The sequence below is a fragment of the Salpingoeca rosetta genome (assembly GCF_000188695.1).
Source record: "Salpingoeca rosetta unplaced genomic scaffold supercont1.9, whole genome shotgun sequence".
Taxonomy (NCBI): domain Eukaryota; class Choanoflagellata; order Craspedida; family Salpingoecidae; genus Salpingoeca; species Salpingoeca rosetta.
Window position 1 is genome coordinate 630,576 of NW_004754925.1, and position 12,956 is coordinate 643,531.

General features: G+C 55.7%; 4 protein-coding genes across 4 annotated transcripts in view; 2 read left to right on the forward strand and 2 right to left on the reverse strand.

The window, feature by feature from the left end:
- The first annotated feature begins 1,640 nt into the window (after window positions 1–1,640).
- PTSG_12118 (uncharacterized protein) lies at window positions 1,641–6,172 on the forward strand. The gene is made up of 15 exons (XM_004994886.1): window positions 1,641–1,802; window positions 2,097–2,341; window positions 2,638–2,783; window positions 3,030–3,096; window positions 3,316–3,373; window positions 3,511–3,564; window positions 3,751–3,814; window positions 3,965–4,006; window positions 4,224–4,338; window positions 4,490–4,603; window positions 4,853–4,890; window positions 5,064–5,181; window positions 5,389–5,436; window positions 5,577–5,635; window positions 5,903–6,172. Exons 2-15 carry the CDS (start codon window positions 2,218–2,220, stop codon window positions 5,978–5,980), a joined length of 1,125 nt encoding a protein of 374 aa, XP_004994943.1. The 5' UTR covers window positions 1,641–1,802; window positions 2,097–2,217; the 3' UTR covers window positions 5,981–6,172.
- PTSG_12119 (phytanoyl-CoA dioxygenase) lies at window positions 6,164–7,972 on the forward strand. The gene is made up of 3 exons (XM_004994887.1): window positions 6,164–6,287; window positions 6,419–6,909; window positions 7,240–7,972. Exons 1-3 carry the CDS (start codon window positions 6,218–6,220, stop codon window positions 7,729–7,731), a joined length of 1,053 nt encoding a protein of 350 aa, XP_004994944.1. The 5' UTR covers window positions 6,164–6,217; the 3' UTR covers window positions 7,732–7,972.
- A 128-nt stretch (window positions 7,973–8,100) lies between these two features.
- Window positions 8,101–11,813, reverse strand: PTSG_12120 (uncharacterized protein). Its single transcript, XM_004994888.1, has 6 exons — window positions 10,892–11,813; window positions 10,226–10,609; window positions 9,975–10,026; window positions 9,658–9,755; window positions 9,371–9,477; window positions 8,101–9,155 (listed from the first exon to the last, which is right to left on the reverse strand). Exons 1-6 carry the CDS (start codon window positions 11,325–11,327, stop codon window positions 8,232–8,234), a joined length of 2,001 nt encoding a protein of 666 aa, XP_004994945.1. The 5' UTR covers window positions 11,328–11,813; the 3' UTR covers window positions 8,101–8,231.
- PTSG_12121 (uncharacterized protein) overlaps window positions 11,737–12,956 on the reverse strand; it is a 2,445-nt gene continuing 1,225 nt past the window's right edge. The window contains exons 4-6 of the mRNA XM_004994889.1: window positions 12,596–12,782; window positions 12,269–12,376; window positions 11,737–12,009 (exon numbers count right to left, since the gene is read on the reverse strand). Of these exons, the coding sequence (XP_004994946.1) occupies window positions 11,986–12,009; window positions 12,269–12,376; window positions 12,596–12,782 (319 nt within the window). The 3' untranslated portion in view covers window positions 11,737–11,985. The remainder of the gene's footprint in view (window positions 12,010–12,268; window positions 12,377–12,595; window positions 12,783–12,956) is intronic.

A 12,956-nucleotide genomic window follows, 5' to 3' on the forward strand; every position in this document is an offset into this window, starting at 1 on the left:
AGTGTGTGTGTGTGTGTGTGTGTGTGTGTGTGTGTGTGTGTGTGTGTGTGTGTGTGGATGAGTCGATATGTGGCAGTAGAAAGAAAAGACCCAACAAGCAATGGACACTGCAATACCATCAAGATGAGGCAAAGGCTACACAGCAAGTGCACACCGTGTACTGCGCACACACGCACGCACGCACGCACGCACGCACACACACACACACACACACACACACACACACACACACACACACACACACACACACACACACACACACACACACACACCGATGCTGTCGAGTTCTGGCAGGGTGATGGTGTAAGGGAGTTCACGAAGGAACTCAACTTCCTCGTCTGTCATGTCGTCCAGCCACGCATACTCTGGCCGGATTCTTGGATTCAACCGGCGCAAGTGGCGGTACCTGGTGCCAAGCAACAGAGCAGAGAGCGTACACAAGGGCGAAGCACGAGAACAGTTGCACGGGTCCGGTGGCAGGGGGGGGACAGACTTGTTAACACAGAGATGCTCGAGCGATGGTAGAAGAGCGCAGTGTAGTTGAGGAAAGCCGAAGGCTTGCGTAGCGCACGGCCACTGCTGCTGCTGCTGCGACTGCTGCTGTTACTGCTGCTGGTGGTGGCGGTGGTGGTTGCAATAAATGGAGGTGGAAAGAATTGCCCAAGAGCGGATGGAAGCGGGTGGGCGCTGCATAACCTACCAGATGCAGACGAGCTCGTGGTTTCCGCAAACCATCAGACATTTGCGCTGGCGGGCTAATCTCAAGCATGCCAGTGATTGTGGCCCTTTGTTAATGACATCCCCAACAAGGATCACGTGTGACTCTGCTGGGAGCATGTCCAGCAGCTCCTACAAGCAGATGTGTGAAATGCAACACGTGACAACGGGCGCTGTCGTGAGAGGAGGAAGAAAGAAGAGAACATAGACCACGTGCGCATGGAGGGTGAGAGAGAAAGACAGAGACAGAGAAAGAGGGCAACAGAGACAGCCGTGCACACACACACACACACACACACACACACAATGCACAGCCACACACACACACACACACACACACACACATACACACACACAAATGCACAGCCACACACACACATACACACACACACACGCACATGCACAGCCACACATGCACAGCCACACACACACACGCACACGCACACATGCACAGCCACACACACACACGCACCAACCTTAAACTCATCGTAGCAGCCGTGAATGTCGCCAACAACGTAGACGGGTTTGTTGTCTCCAAAGTAGACAGTGGAGTGAAGGATGGAGGGCGTGATAAGGGCATGCTCCCGAGTCGCCAGGACAGGCCACCCCCAATCGGCCGTCGGACGTTCCCGCCTCGAGTTGGCATACTGCCACAGCACCTTCCACACAACGGCGGCAATGCCCGTCGCCGCCACAAGCATCCTCGGCGACCTCTTTCTTCTGCACGTCTTCCGCGTGCGCGCGCGTGCGTGTGTGCACGTATCACACCGCACGATCACTGCACGATCACAATCACGTGCCCAGTGAAGCAAGCAAGAAGCAAGCCCAGCAAAAGCAGGAAGAAGGTGCTGGTGTTGTTGCCGTGTGTGTGTGTGCGTTGTGCGTGCAAGCAAAGTCGTGGTTCGTTGTGTGCTGTTTTTGGCGTTCGTGCGCGTGTGTTTGATTGCGAAGAAGAAGAAGAAGCACGGCAACCACAACAACAAAAGCAAGCCACCAGGCAACACGCAACCAGCAGCAGCGGCACAGCACGCGTGCAGACACAGCAGTCACACGGCCACAGCCGCACTCACGCACGGGCGACGCAGGTGCGCTATTCTTGTTCGTGTAAGGAGATCAGACAAGCACGTGTGTATGTGGTGCGTGTCCAAGGGGAAGAAGGGTGCTTGTGCATGAGGGCGAGTGGATGTGATGTGAGTTGGCATGTGTGCGTGCCTATTCTTGACCTTGGGGTGTGTGCGAACCTGTGATTTGCACCGGCCATGCGCAGACATTCAAACCAAGATAGCACCTGTAGGCCTGACAACTCACACCATCTTCATTTCACCCCAATACGCACGTTCTCCAACACCATCAACTACACACACTCACGACTCCCGCAGCCACAACGCATCCAGAAGACGAAGCAACATCCAGTAAGTGCAAGTGCAAGTGCAAGTGCAACCAACAAGCAGCTCCGATCTCTTTCTGCCAGCTGCTCCTGAACGAGTGAAGACGACAAAGATGCCTGCCAAAGGTCGGCGCTTGAAGGAGTGGGCCTCAGGATGGCTCGGAGACAAGGCGCGCACAGCGTGCATCAAAGCCACGGACTCTTGCCCCACCCCACCCAAGCAGAAGCACCTCCGTAGTGAGTATGTCGTGTGTGTCTGTGAGTGCGTGTGTCTGTGTGTGTGTGTCTGTGTGGCTGTGTCTGTGTCTGTGTGTCTGTGTGCCTGTGTATGTGTGATTGTGTGTGATTGTGGTTGTGTGTGAGTGTGCATGTGTGTGTGTGAGTGTGCATGTGTGTGGTTGTGTGTGAGTGTGTGTATTGACCTGAGTTGCTAGTGTTTGGGACACGAGGCTGATGCCATGCCAATGACAGACACCACACCTCAGTCACTCCCTCACACCATGCACACGCCACACACCACACACCACACACAGCGCTGGTTGTGCTGTCGAAGCAACCACAGGTCTCTGTGCCAAGCATGGTGCACATTATCCTGCAACGGGCCAACAACGCTCGCAGCATGATGCACTTCCTCAAGTGCGCAAGCGTCTTCCATTACCTCCTCGGCCGCGCACACCAGGTGTGTGTGTGTGTGTGTGTGTGTGTGTGTGTGTGGTTGTGTGTGTGTGTGTGTGCGTGTGTGTGTGCGTGTGTGTGTGGTGTGTCTATCTGTGACACACACACACACACACAGTCCTCAGCACACTCCCGAGTGCAGTCACACACGGTTGCATTGCAACCTCGCCCTCTTCCCAATGTCAAGCTGTGCATGACAACACAACACCCCCCCCCCCCTAACCCTTTTCTTCTGAATTGCGGCGTGCAGACCTTCTTTGCCACAGCGAGCACCATCCAAGTTGTGTTTGGGGACCAGCTGCCTCTCCATCCAAGCGGTACAGCAGCATCACACTGCCGACGCGTTGTGGATTCGTGGTGGCTTTGGTGGTGCCTGCGACAAGAACTGTCATGCTTCCCACTTTGCTCAGCTTACACAACGCCAAACGTGTGTGTCTGTCTGTCTGTCTGTCTGTCTGTCTGTCTGTCTGTCTGTATCTGTGTCTGTGTCTGTGTCTGTGTCTGTGTGTGTGTCTGTGTCTGTGTGTGCTTCGCAGAGACGGAATCAAACGTGGGCGACTTTACCTCGGCCTACATCAACTACATCATGGCCAGGTCTGAGCAAGCAACCCTGCTCTGCTTGCAAACACACTCTCACTCTTACGCGCACCTGCATAAGATTGCACGCGACCACAGTCACACATACGCACGCACTAACTTGCGTCTTGCGTGGTTTCCTGTGTGCTTTGCAGATTACACCACTGCCGCAGCGTTGGGATTGACGTGTGCTCCTTCAAGTACAAAATGTACGCGAAAACGAATGCGCAGCACATGTGTGTGTGTGTGTTGTGCTGTCGGTGTATGCTCTCGACAACTGCTCTTTCGTTCATCTTGCCCACTGTTGTCTTGTCCACCTCGCTTACGCATACACTCGTACACACATACACGCATATACATCATCGACCACTGCAACACGGCGTTCCCCTTCGCAGTCCTGGCGAAATTGATCTTGGCCGCCTCGACAAACTCAATGCACACATCAAGCGCGTCATGGAGGTATTGTGTGTGTGTGTGTGTGTCTGTGTGTCTGTGTGTCTGTGTGTCTGTGTCTGTGTCTGTGTCTGTGTCTGTGCATGTGCGTTTCTTCAACACACACTCACCTCACTGTCCACCCACATCCTACCCCAACTATCTGTCGTGTCTCAGGCGCTGCGTGTGCTGGAGGCGCTCGTTGTCACCACGCGATCGGTACTGCACCGGCTGATGCTCTCACTGTTGTTATTGGTGCTGCTGCTGTTGTTGTTTCCGTTGTTGCTGCTGCTGCTGCTGCTGCTGCTACTGGCGATGACATCGTCGTGTGGACGTCTGGCGGGGTGCTGCTGTCTTGCTCAGTCCACTGCCGCATGCTCTCGCAACTTTGTTTCTCTCACATTCAATCCCGCCGCCATCACGCATACATGTACAGCTGTCGCTTGTGGCTGTCCGGTCGAACTTCATGTTGCAGTTCATTGCGCGTCTGCTCGTTGTTGACGCCCGCTCCATCCTCGACAAGGTTGCTGACCTCCAGTCAAATCTCGCAGGTACCTTGTTTTGTTTGTTTGTTTGTTTGTTTGTTTGTGCGTCTGTGTGTATGGGTGTGGGTGTGCATATGTGTGAAACTTTCATGAGCTTCCTTGCTGATCTCACAGTGTGTGTGTTTCAACCCACACCTCCCTGCCACGCTCCTTTCAGAATCGTTCTTTGAACTTCCCAAAGCGGAGGCGCAGGCCTGTCTCGACTCGTACGAGCTGTTCCACACCCTCTGCGGCGGACTCGACGCGTTCTTCAGGCTCTGCCGCGCAGCAGGTACCCCGTGTGTGCGTCTGTGTGTGGTGTCTGTCTGTCTGTGTGTCTGTGTGTGGTGTCTGTCTGTCTGTGTGTCTTTGTGGCTGTGTGTGTGTGTGTGTGTGTGTGTGTGTGTGTGTGTCTGTCTGTCTGTCTGGATCTCTGGATCTCTGGATCCCTCTGTGTGCATGTTTGGACATGTGTTTGCTTTATTCTTTTCTTTCTCCGTGCTCACATGCCGGGGCTGTTGTGCTGTTTTGTCGTCGCCAGATATTGCCAGCATTCCCGAGGACATCCAACTGCAAGCGGTGAGCCAGCGTGCTTTGTCTTCTGTATGCGTGACGCTGAATGTGTGTTGGCGCTTTGTTGCGTGTCATGCATGTGTGCATGTGTGTTGAGCACAGCTTTGTTCTTGAACACCACATTTCTTCTGACTCACACAACTGCGTGTGCGTGTGTGCTCGTGCGTGATCGCGTACAGGCGCCTGCCCGTCTGCTGCCGCTGATGCGCCAACACATCCGCAACTACTACCATCGCGTCTCCAGCAAGAAGTCGCCCCGCTCCCCCAGCACGCAGTCGCCCTCCCCCACTGCCGCTGGTGTGTGTGTGTGTGTGTGTGTGTGTGTGTGTGTGTGTGTGTGTGTGTGTGTGTGTGTGTGTGTGTGTGTCTGCGTGTGTCTGTGTGTCTGTGTGTGAACGCCTGAACACAGATCGCACTGTTTACGTTGGTGCTTGTGCAACACCAGTATTGAACCTCACACGTGAATTTGTTACCCCCTGTACCTACCCCACTTCCTCCATGCAGCGTCTGCGAGCAGGGACTTTGACATGTCGAAGCTCAGCGCCCAAGCCAGTGCGTAACACTGCTGATGCTGTTGCTGCTGCTGTTGCTGCTTGTATTGCGTGTCGTCACGAATGTTGCTTGCATTTGCGTTGCCGTGTTGCTGACCGTCCTGCGCATCATCCTGTGGTTGTTTGTTTGTCGTGTTGCAGCCCCTTACCGGCCCCTGCCGCTCGATGAACACACCCACCACCAAGGCTTTGTGAAGAAGGTTTGTGGCGTGACTCTGAGTGCATGTGTGTGTGTGTGTGCGCGCGTGTGTGTCTCTGTGTGTGTGTGTGTGTGTGTGTGTGTGTGTGTGTGTGTGTGTGTGTGTGTGTGTGTGTGTGTGTGTGTGTGTGTGCGTGTGTGTCTCTGTGTGTGTCTCTGTGTGAGTGTGTATCTGCATGTCCATCTGTGCATGTGGTGTGTTCCCTTCCCCAACGCAGCGCCCTGCCCCTTCGCCCCTCACTCCCCATCGTCCCATTGTCTCAATCAGGACCCGAGCAACGACAGCGAGATGCACGCTGCCTTCCGTCGCGTGAACATGATCGCCTTTGATGAGGAGGAGGCGTGAGCCGCGCCCTTAATTCGCTCCTTCTGCCCGTGTGTCTGCGTGTGTATGCGTGTTCCTGTGTGTGCATGTGTGTGTGCCTGTGTCTGTACGTGTAACCTCTTGGCCCTTTCTTCTGTACATAGCGCGCGTCGTGCCTGTTGTTGTTGGATCATGCGTTGTCGCGATCCAAATACAAACAAACGTCTTTGAAACCACACAACAAAGGCAGTCCTTCCACGCAGACCCAAAACAACGGTGATGAGAAGAGTGGTGCAGGCAGTTCGACGCACAGCTGGGTTTGCACAACACACGCGCACGCTCTCAACAAGTAAGCTGAACCGCGAAGCTGCTGCCTTGCTTGACCGCACACTGCTCTCGTCTTGACTGTCGTCTCCACAACACGTGCTCATGCACACACACGCGCGCGCGCGCACACACACACACACATGTGCAATGTAGATAAGGACTGGACGGAGAGTGCCGTGAAAGGGCGGGTAGCAGCGGAGGTGTCAGAGGATGTCACAGACTACTCAGAGTTCCATCAGCCCGTGGGCCGCCTCTTGAAGCAGCTGCCGTCGAAGCAAGATGACATCCAGCAGTACAGGCTGAGCACAGAGCAGCTGCGGTTCTATGACAACAACGGCTACGTGGGAGGCGTCCCCGCGCTCAGCAGCCAGCAGTGCGACATGCTGCTGGAGGAGCTGGCCACCTTGGCTGATCCAAGCAACCCCCACCCTGGGCACGGCCTGTTCCATGAGTACCACGCGAACCAGACGCAGGATCCAAACAACGTGCTTCTGCACGCGTTAGGCCACTGGCGCATCACCCCTGGCTTTCACGACCTCATCTTCCTTCCCAGCATCACCGTGCCTGCAAGCCAACTCGTCGTGCGCCACGGCTCGGCGCCCTTCTCGGCCGTGCGCTTCTGGCACGACCAGCTCTTCTGCAAGGTGTGTTCCACTGCATCCTCTTGCTTGTCCGGCGTGTCACAGGATCATAACTTGATGTGCCGTCTGCGTGATCGTGAGAGGCGTGGGCGGAGGGGTCGAAGAGAGCAGGGACAAATGCGCTCACTCACTCACTCACTCACTCACTCACTCACTCACTCACTCACTCACTCACTCACTCACTCACTCACTCACTCACTCACTCACTCACTCACTCACTCACTCACTCACTCACTCACTCACTCACTCACTCACTCACTCACTCACTCACTCACTCACTCACTCACTCACTCACTCACTCACTCACTCACTCACTCACTTTGGCGTGTGTAGCCGGCGCATCATGGCGGAAACGTTGCGTGGCATCAAGACTACTCGTACTGGACGCGCACACGGCCCATGCAACACCTGACAGTGCACGTTGCGCTCGAGGACCAGACTGCAGACAACGGCGCCATCATGTATGTGCCGGGGTCGCACCACTGGACACGCGACGGCGCGCCGCTGCCCATCACCGCAGACGACTTTGCCGATATGGACTCGATTCAGGCAGTGTTGACGGAAGACGAGCGCAGGCACTGGAAGCCCGTGCACTGCTGCCTGAAGAAGGGAGAGGCCGTGTTCCACCACCCACTCGTCGTGCACGGCTCATATGGCAACCGCTCCCCACGCTCGCGCCGCGCGGCTGTTGTCAACTACTTTGCCGACGGCACAACAGCCAATACCGATGGCCCGCTGATGGATGGCATCCCTGCTGTGCCGCGCGGTCAGCCGTGTGCAGGCCGCTTCTTTCCGCTCGTGTTTGACCCGCGCTGGTGCATGTAACACCGTGGCGGTGGTGGGGATGAGCATGGTGACACGTGCTCGACTGGGTGCGCGACAAACCATCAACACAAACAGACGACAGCAGCGGGAATCGCAACCGCCCAACGACGACAGCACTGTTCGCGTAGTTCCTCTGCCTGTTCCCTTGCGCATGAAGCCACTGAACGGCAGGCATCGTTCACGTCTGCCACTTCTTGGCATGTGTTGTTGTTACACGTTCCGTTACACTACTGTTCATTCGGTCGTTACATGCGTTACAACACGCAGACATGGCGAGCAGAGCAACAAGAAGCGGCATGTGGAAGAGATGATAATGAATGAAAATACCATACAACAACGACAGAACAGAGCTGTGCATTGCATAGAATAGGAATGGCAAACAACAAAGAGCGGAGAAGTGAAGGGGATGGTACAGGCCGGCAGACTGGCAGGCAAACGGAAAAGGCAAAACACACACACACACACACACACACACACACACACACAAGCAAGCAAGTGAATCAGCTGTCGTCGCGACAGCCCTTGATGCGCTTCGGGTAGGAGAGCTGATATGTGACGTTGGGAATGGTGTTTGCGCGAACAATGATGTTCTCGCCCCTCTCAGCATCAGCTGCGGGGACTTGGAGGAGGAAGCAGTGCTGATCGTATGTGTTCGTCGGAACAAAGGGGTGGGCAGGGTGCACGAGCGTGTGCGTGGGCGACGTGAGCCAGAGCGCCACCGAAGCCATTTCCTCGCGCTGCACGCACACGGGCACAAGCACGTCCTTGCTGCACCCGCGCTTGAACGGTATCTCCACCGCCGTGGGACCCGAGAACATGTGCGTGTTCTGTGGACATGTGCAAGTGATGGGCAGCGGTGTTTGGTGCACGCCTTGGCTCTCACGCGTGGTCAACTGGCCAGCGGTGGTCGTTGTTGTTGTCGTCGTCGTGGTGGTTGTGGTTGTGGTTGTGGTTGTGGTGGTTGTGGTCGTGGTTGTTGTGGTTGTTGTGGTTGTCGTCTCCTCACGAATGACGACATCAACAAAATAACGGCCTGCGCTGCCGTATGTGGACCCGCTTGTGCCAATGGTGTCATTATCCGGAACAACGCAGACTGCGTAGCGTCCAGGGGAGATGGATGGAAGCGTGACGGCTGCGTACGTGTGCAGCGGCTCGCTGGCGCTGGCAACCACATCCCCGGACGGTCCGATGACGAACAGCTTTGCATCCAGGTTGGACCCGCTCGTGTAAGGATACAACTTGTTGTACCATGGCGTCACGGTGGCGTGCAGCTGAAGCGTTGGGATGAAGCTCTGTACACACCAGCAGTCCACATCGTCCATACCCGTGATGATACCATCGCCGCTGTATGTGGTGGGCGTCACCTGCGGCAGGCCCGCGCACGTGGCAGCTGTTGACCCAGCCTCGTCCGCACGTACACCCAGCTGCATCGAGAGCGGGGGGGGGGGGGACACAGTGCATGGCATGATGTGAGGTATGGTGTGTGTGTATGTGTGTATGTGTGTATGTGTGTATGTGTGTATGTGTGTATGTGTGTATGTGTGTGTGTGTGTGGAAGGAAGGAAGATGACAAGGCATTAAGTAGGTCTTGGGAGTTGTTGCACTGCTGCACGACATGCCTTTGCAACCGCCATCCCACCTTGTCTCCGATGATTGCCATGTCGTCTTGGTCGTTGACGGCTCCATCATAGTCGCCGCGTGACCATTGCGCCAGACTGCTCTGGTATGGCGCCCCCATCAGTGGACCTGCAGCGTGTACATGCGTGCGTGTGAGTGTGTGAGAGAGCGCGAGTGTGTGTGTGTGTGTGTGTATGTGGAAGAGCCACAGGCAGAACGTGAGATGATCTCTTGCGGCACGGGAAACAACCGTCAAACACACACCTTGCCCTCTTTCGCTTCACCAACAGTCCCTCTGCTTCATCGTACCCCATGACACGTCGCCGCCTTTGCCAACGTCTCCAAAAGTGTAGGGTTCATCCACAGTCCGGTCGTGTCCCAGCCCCATGTTGTGGCCAATCTCATGGCTAAACGCACGCACACACACACACACACACACACACACACACACACACACACACACACACACACACACAGATGCGCAGTGGTGATGCAATTATGTCGTACAGGTACATCGTGTCAGCCATCAACGGCGATGATGAGAAAGGAAGCATCATCACAGCAGAATGCATACGCACACACGCATGCATAAACGCACGCACGCACGCACGCACGCACACACACACCTGCAAGCGTCGGCGATGAAGGTTGGGTCGCCACTGAGCGTCTCGTAATAGACTGCAAGATTGTTGTGGAGACACAGGGCGAAGAGTTAACCATTGAGATGTCACTTCAGCCCAACGTGCTCCACACTGCAGCCCACGGCATTCTTTTTTAACACACACACACACACACACACACACACACACACACACACACACACACACACACACACGCACGCACACACGCACGCACACACACACACACACGCACGTACCGAGTGCTGGTGAGTAGTCCTGCATGAAGGGTTTGCCAAAGATGTTGATGAAGGCGATGCCGGCAGCAAAAGGATTTGGCATGAACGTCTTCAGGTCTGCCTGCAACCTGCTGGTGATGAGGCACGTGGCGACCGTGGGCGTGAACGCTGCTGGCTCCTCTGTGGTGACATCCACGTTGAAGGGGGAAAAGTCTTCCGCCACCTGCTGCCATATGGTGATGATCTTGGCCTGCTCGCGCCGGGTGAACTTGAAGCCGTTGTTGAGCGGATCAAACGCACGTGCGGACTTGTTGCGCCAGCCTTTGTCGCCCCGCAGCTCCGCGCCGTCAAAGTCGAGGAAGATGATGTTAGTTGCCCCAGGCTTGCTGTGAAACAGTGGGATGCCTGCACCACGATTGCGTTCGAACATGGTTGCGTTCAATGGGTGAGGAAAACGTCAGAGAGAATGTGTGGGGGGGGGCGTGCCTGCGAGACGGAGAGACAGAGAGAGGGTGTGTGCGCTGTGAAAACAAGGGTGAACGAAGGTCACCACACACATACACGCAGATACACACGCAGATACGCAGACACACACACACATACACACACGCACGCACACAGATACACACGCAGATATACACACACGCGCACACACAAACACACGCACACACACACATGCACACACACCATTGTGCCAGCGCGTGGGGACGGGGCGGTCCTTCCGCTCAACGACAATGGAAGTGTCCCGCCTCAACCGTTTCCCGCCCTGCCGCTGCCGCGCCGCCTGCTCCTCTTCCTGCTGCCGCTGCTGCTGTTCTTCGCTGGCTGACGCAACGTTTGCCCATGCGTTGGTGTCGTCAACGTTTAGAACCATGCCCTCTGGCGTGAGCTCAAGGTGATCAGTGGCGCGAACAACGAATCCTTCCAACTGTGTGACGACTTGGGCCTTGGCCTCAGGGGACAGCGCCGCAAACTGCTGGGCAAGCTCGTGGCTGTTGGCCGCACGTTCCAGCCCCTCTGGGATTCGCGGCACAGGTGCAGCACGCACGAAGCCGCTCGTTGCCGTCAGCACGCCGCTCACCAGCAAAAGCAGGAGCGGCCACCGCAGGCAGGGCGCCACCATTGTCTTGGTTCGTCTTGGTGTGGGTTGTGCGTGCTTTCAACGAAGAAGGTCCTGTCGAGGAGGAAGGTCAGATGAATGCAACGCCTCCAGCATGTCGCTTGTCTGCTTGCTTGCTGGTGTGTTCGTTGCTTCTCATGGCTGCCCGCCCATCAGCATGGATCACAACTTTGTTGCTGTGGGTGCCCTTGCCACGTGCGTTGCCGGGCAGGGGGTGCGCCATATCCGTTGATTGGATTGGATTGGATTGGTTGATGATTTGGTGATTGGTTTGGCTCTGGCGGGCGCATGCATGATGGGGTGTGGGGTGTGCTGGGTGGTTGTGGTTGCTGTGGTCCGCGCTCGTCGTTGTCTCACATCCATGTCTCACATCCCTGTCTCACTCACTCACATCATGCATGGTGAGTTTTTTGTTGGATTGGTTGTTGGTCCTGCCAGTCATGAGTGTCATCAGTGAAGCGGAAGTCCGTTGTGCCTCGCGCAGCAACGACGTTAAAACAGCATCAAATCATGGTAACGAACAAGGGTAACGCGTGACTAACAACACAGATTTGAAGCATTATTAATGAACAACTGATTGGTGTGTTGGCTTGCTCTTGTTGTTGCGCGCCTTGCTTGCTTGCTTGCTTGTTGGGTTGCTTGTTGGGTGTGTTGCAGTGTGTTACAACCGTTCCGGCACATACACCTGAGTGGATTGGATTGGATTGGATTGGATTGGATTGGATTGGATTGGATTGGATTGGATTGGATTGGAGCATGTGAATGGGTGGAGACGGGGCGACGATGAAGTCTGGAAACAACGCACAAGCACCACAAGCACAGACACACAGACGCACACACAAGCACCACAAGCACAGACGCACGCACACACACACACACACACACACACACACACACACACACACACAGACGCACACACAAGCACACACACACACACAACGCACCACGTTTGTGTGGAGGTGGTGAATGGCCTCTTCGAGCTCAACAACATCGCATTCAAGCGCTTCGCGGTATTCACGCAGGCGCAGCGTGTCGCGCGAAAACGGCAGCATCTGCAACGCAACCAAGCATCGTCACACACGTGAGTGCGTTGCAAGAGACCAAGCGGATGGTGGGCAAATGCACGCGCACAAGCGCATACACGCGCACAAGCGCATACACAGGCACATGCACGCACACACAAAGAAACAACCACACACACACACACACCTACGCTCTCGCACACACACACACACATGCAGCACATCTACGCAAACACATGCAACACACACCTGGAGGTTGTCGGAGAGGCGGGTGTGCATCTGCTGGAGCTGTTGGATGGCACGTCGCTGTGCGTGCCGGTCGAGTCGGCGGTAGCCATCGGGGCAGTTTGGATCCTCTGCCTTCTTTCGCGCCTTCTCCTCCGCCGCCCGCTTCTCAGATCGCATCTGCTGCAGGTACTTGGGGATCTCCCCGGGCCTGCCATTTGCATCATGCGCGCGCAGAGGTGCAAGTGGACAAAGGGTGAACAAGTTGAGAAGGGTGAACAAGTTGAGAAGGGTGAGAAGGGTGAAACAGGGTGGGCAGGGTGACTTACAGGCAGAATCAATATGAGGCAGCGTGAAAGCAAAACACAACACGCCATCCCCGACT

What these genes read in the sequence shown, in the direction of transcription:
- PTSG_12118 (XM_004994886.1), top strand. Translation starts at nt 2,218, where the DNA reads ATGCCTGCCAAAGGTCGGCGCTTGAAGGAGTGGGCCTCAGGATGGCTC. An exon ending in TCCTCGGCCGCGCACACCAG is followed by an intron (nt 2,784 to 3,029) that starts GTGTGTGTGTGT and finishes TGCGGCGTGCAG; the next exon opens with ACCTTCTTTGCCACAGCGAG. An exon ending in TCGTTGTCACCACGCGATCG is followed by an intron (nt 4,007 to 4,223) that starts GTACTGCACCGG and finishes ATACATGTACAG; the next exon opens with CTGTCGCTTGTGGCTGTCCG.
- PTSG_12119 (XM_004994887.1), top strand. Translation starts at nt 6,218, where the DNA reads ATGAGAAGAGTGGTGCAGGCAGTTCGACGCACAGCTGGGTTTGCACAA. An exon ending in CACGCGCACGCTCTCAACAA is followed by an intron (nt 6,288 to 6,418) that starts GTAAGCTGAACC and finishes TGTGCAATGTAG; the next exon opens with ATAAGGACTGGACGGAGAGT. An exon ending in ACGACCAGCTCTTCTGCAAG is followed by an intron (nt 6,910 to 7,239) that starts GTGTGTTCCACT and finishes TGGCGTGTGTAG; the next exon opens with CCGGCGCATCATGGCGGAAA.
- PTSG_12120 (XM_004994888.1), bottom strand. Translation starts at nt 11,327, where the DNA reads ATGGTGGCGCCCTGCCTGCGGTGGCCGCTCCTGCTTTTGCTGGTGAGC. An exon ending in TTCATCGCCGACGCTTGCAG is followed by an intron (nt 9,756 to 9,974) that starts GTGTGTGTGTGC and finishes GCGTGCGTTTAG; the next exon opens with CCATGAGATTGGCCACAACA. An exon ending in AGGCGGCGACGTGTCATGGG is followed by an intron (nt 9,478 to 9,657) that starts GTACGATGAAGC and finishes TACACGCTGCAG; the next exon opens with GTCCACTGATGGGGGCGCCA.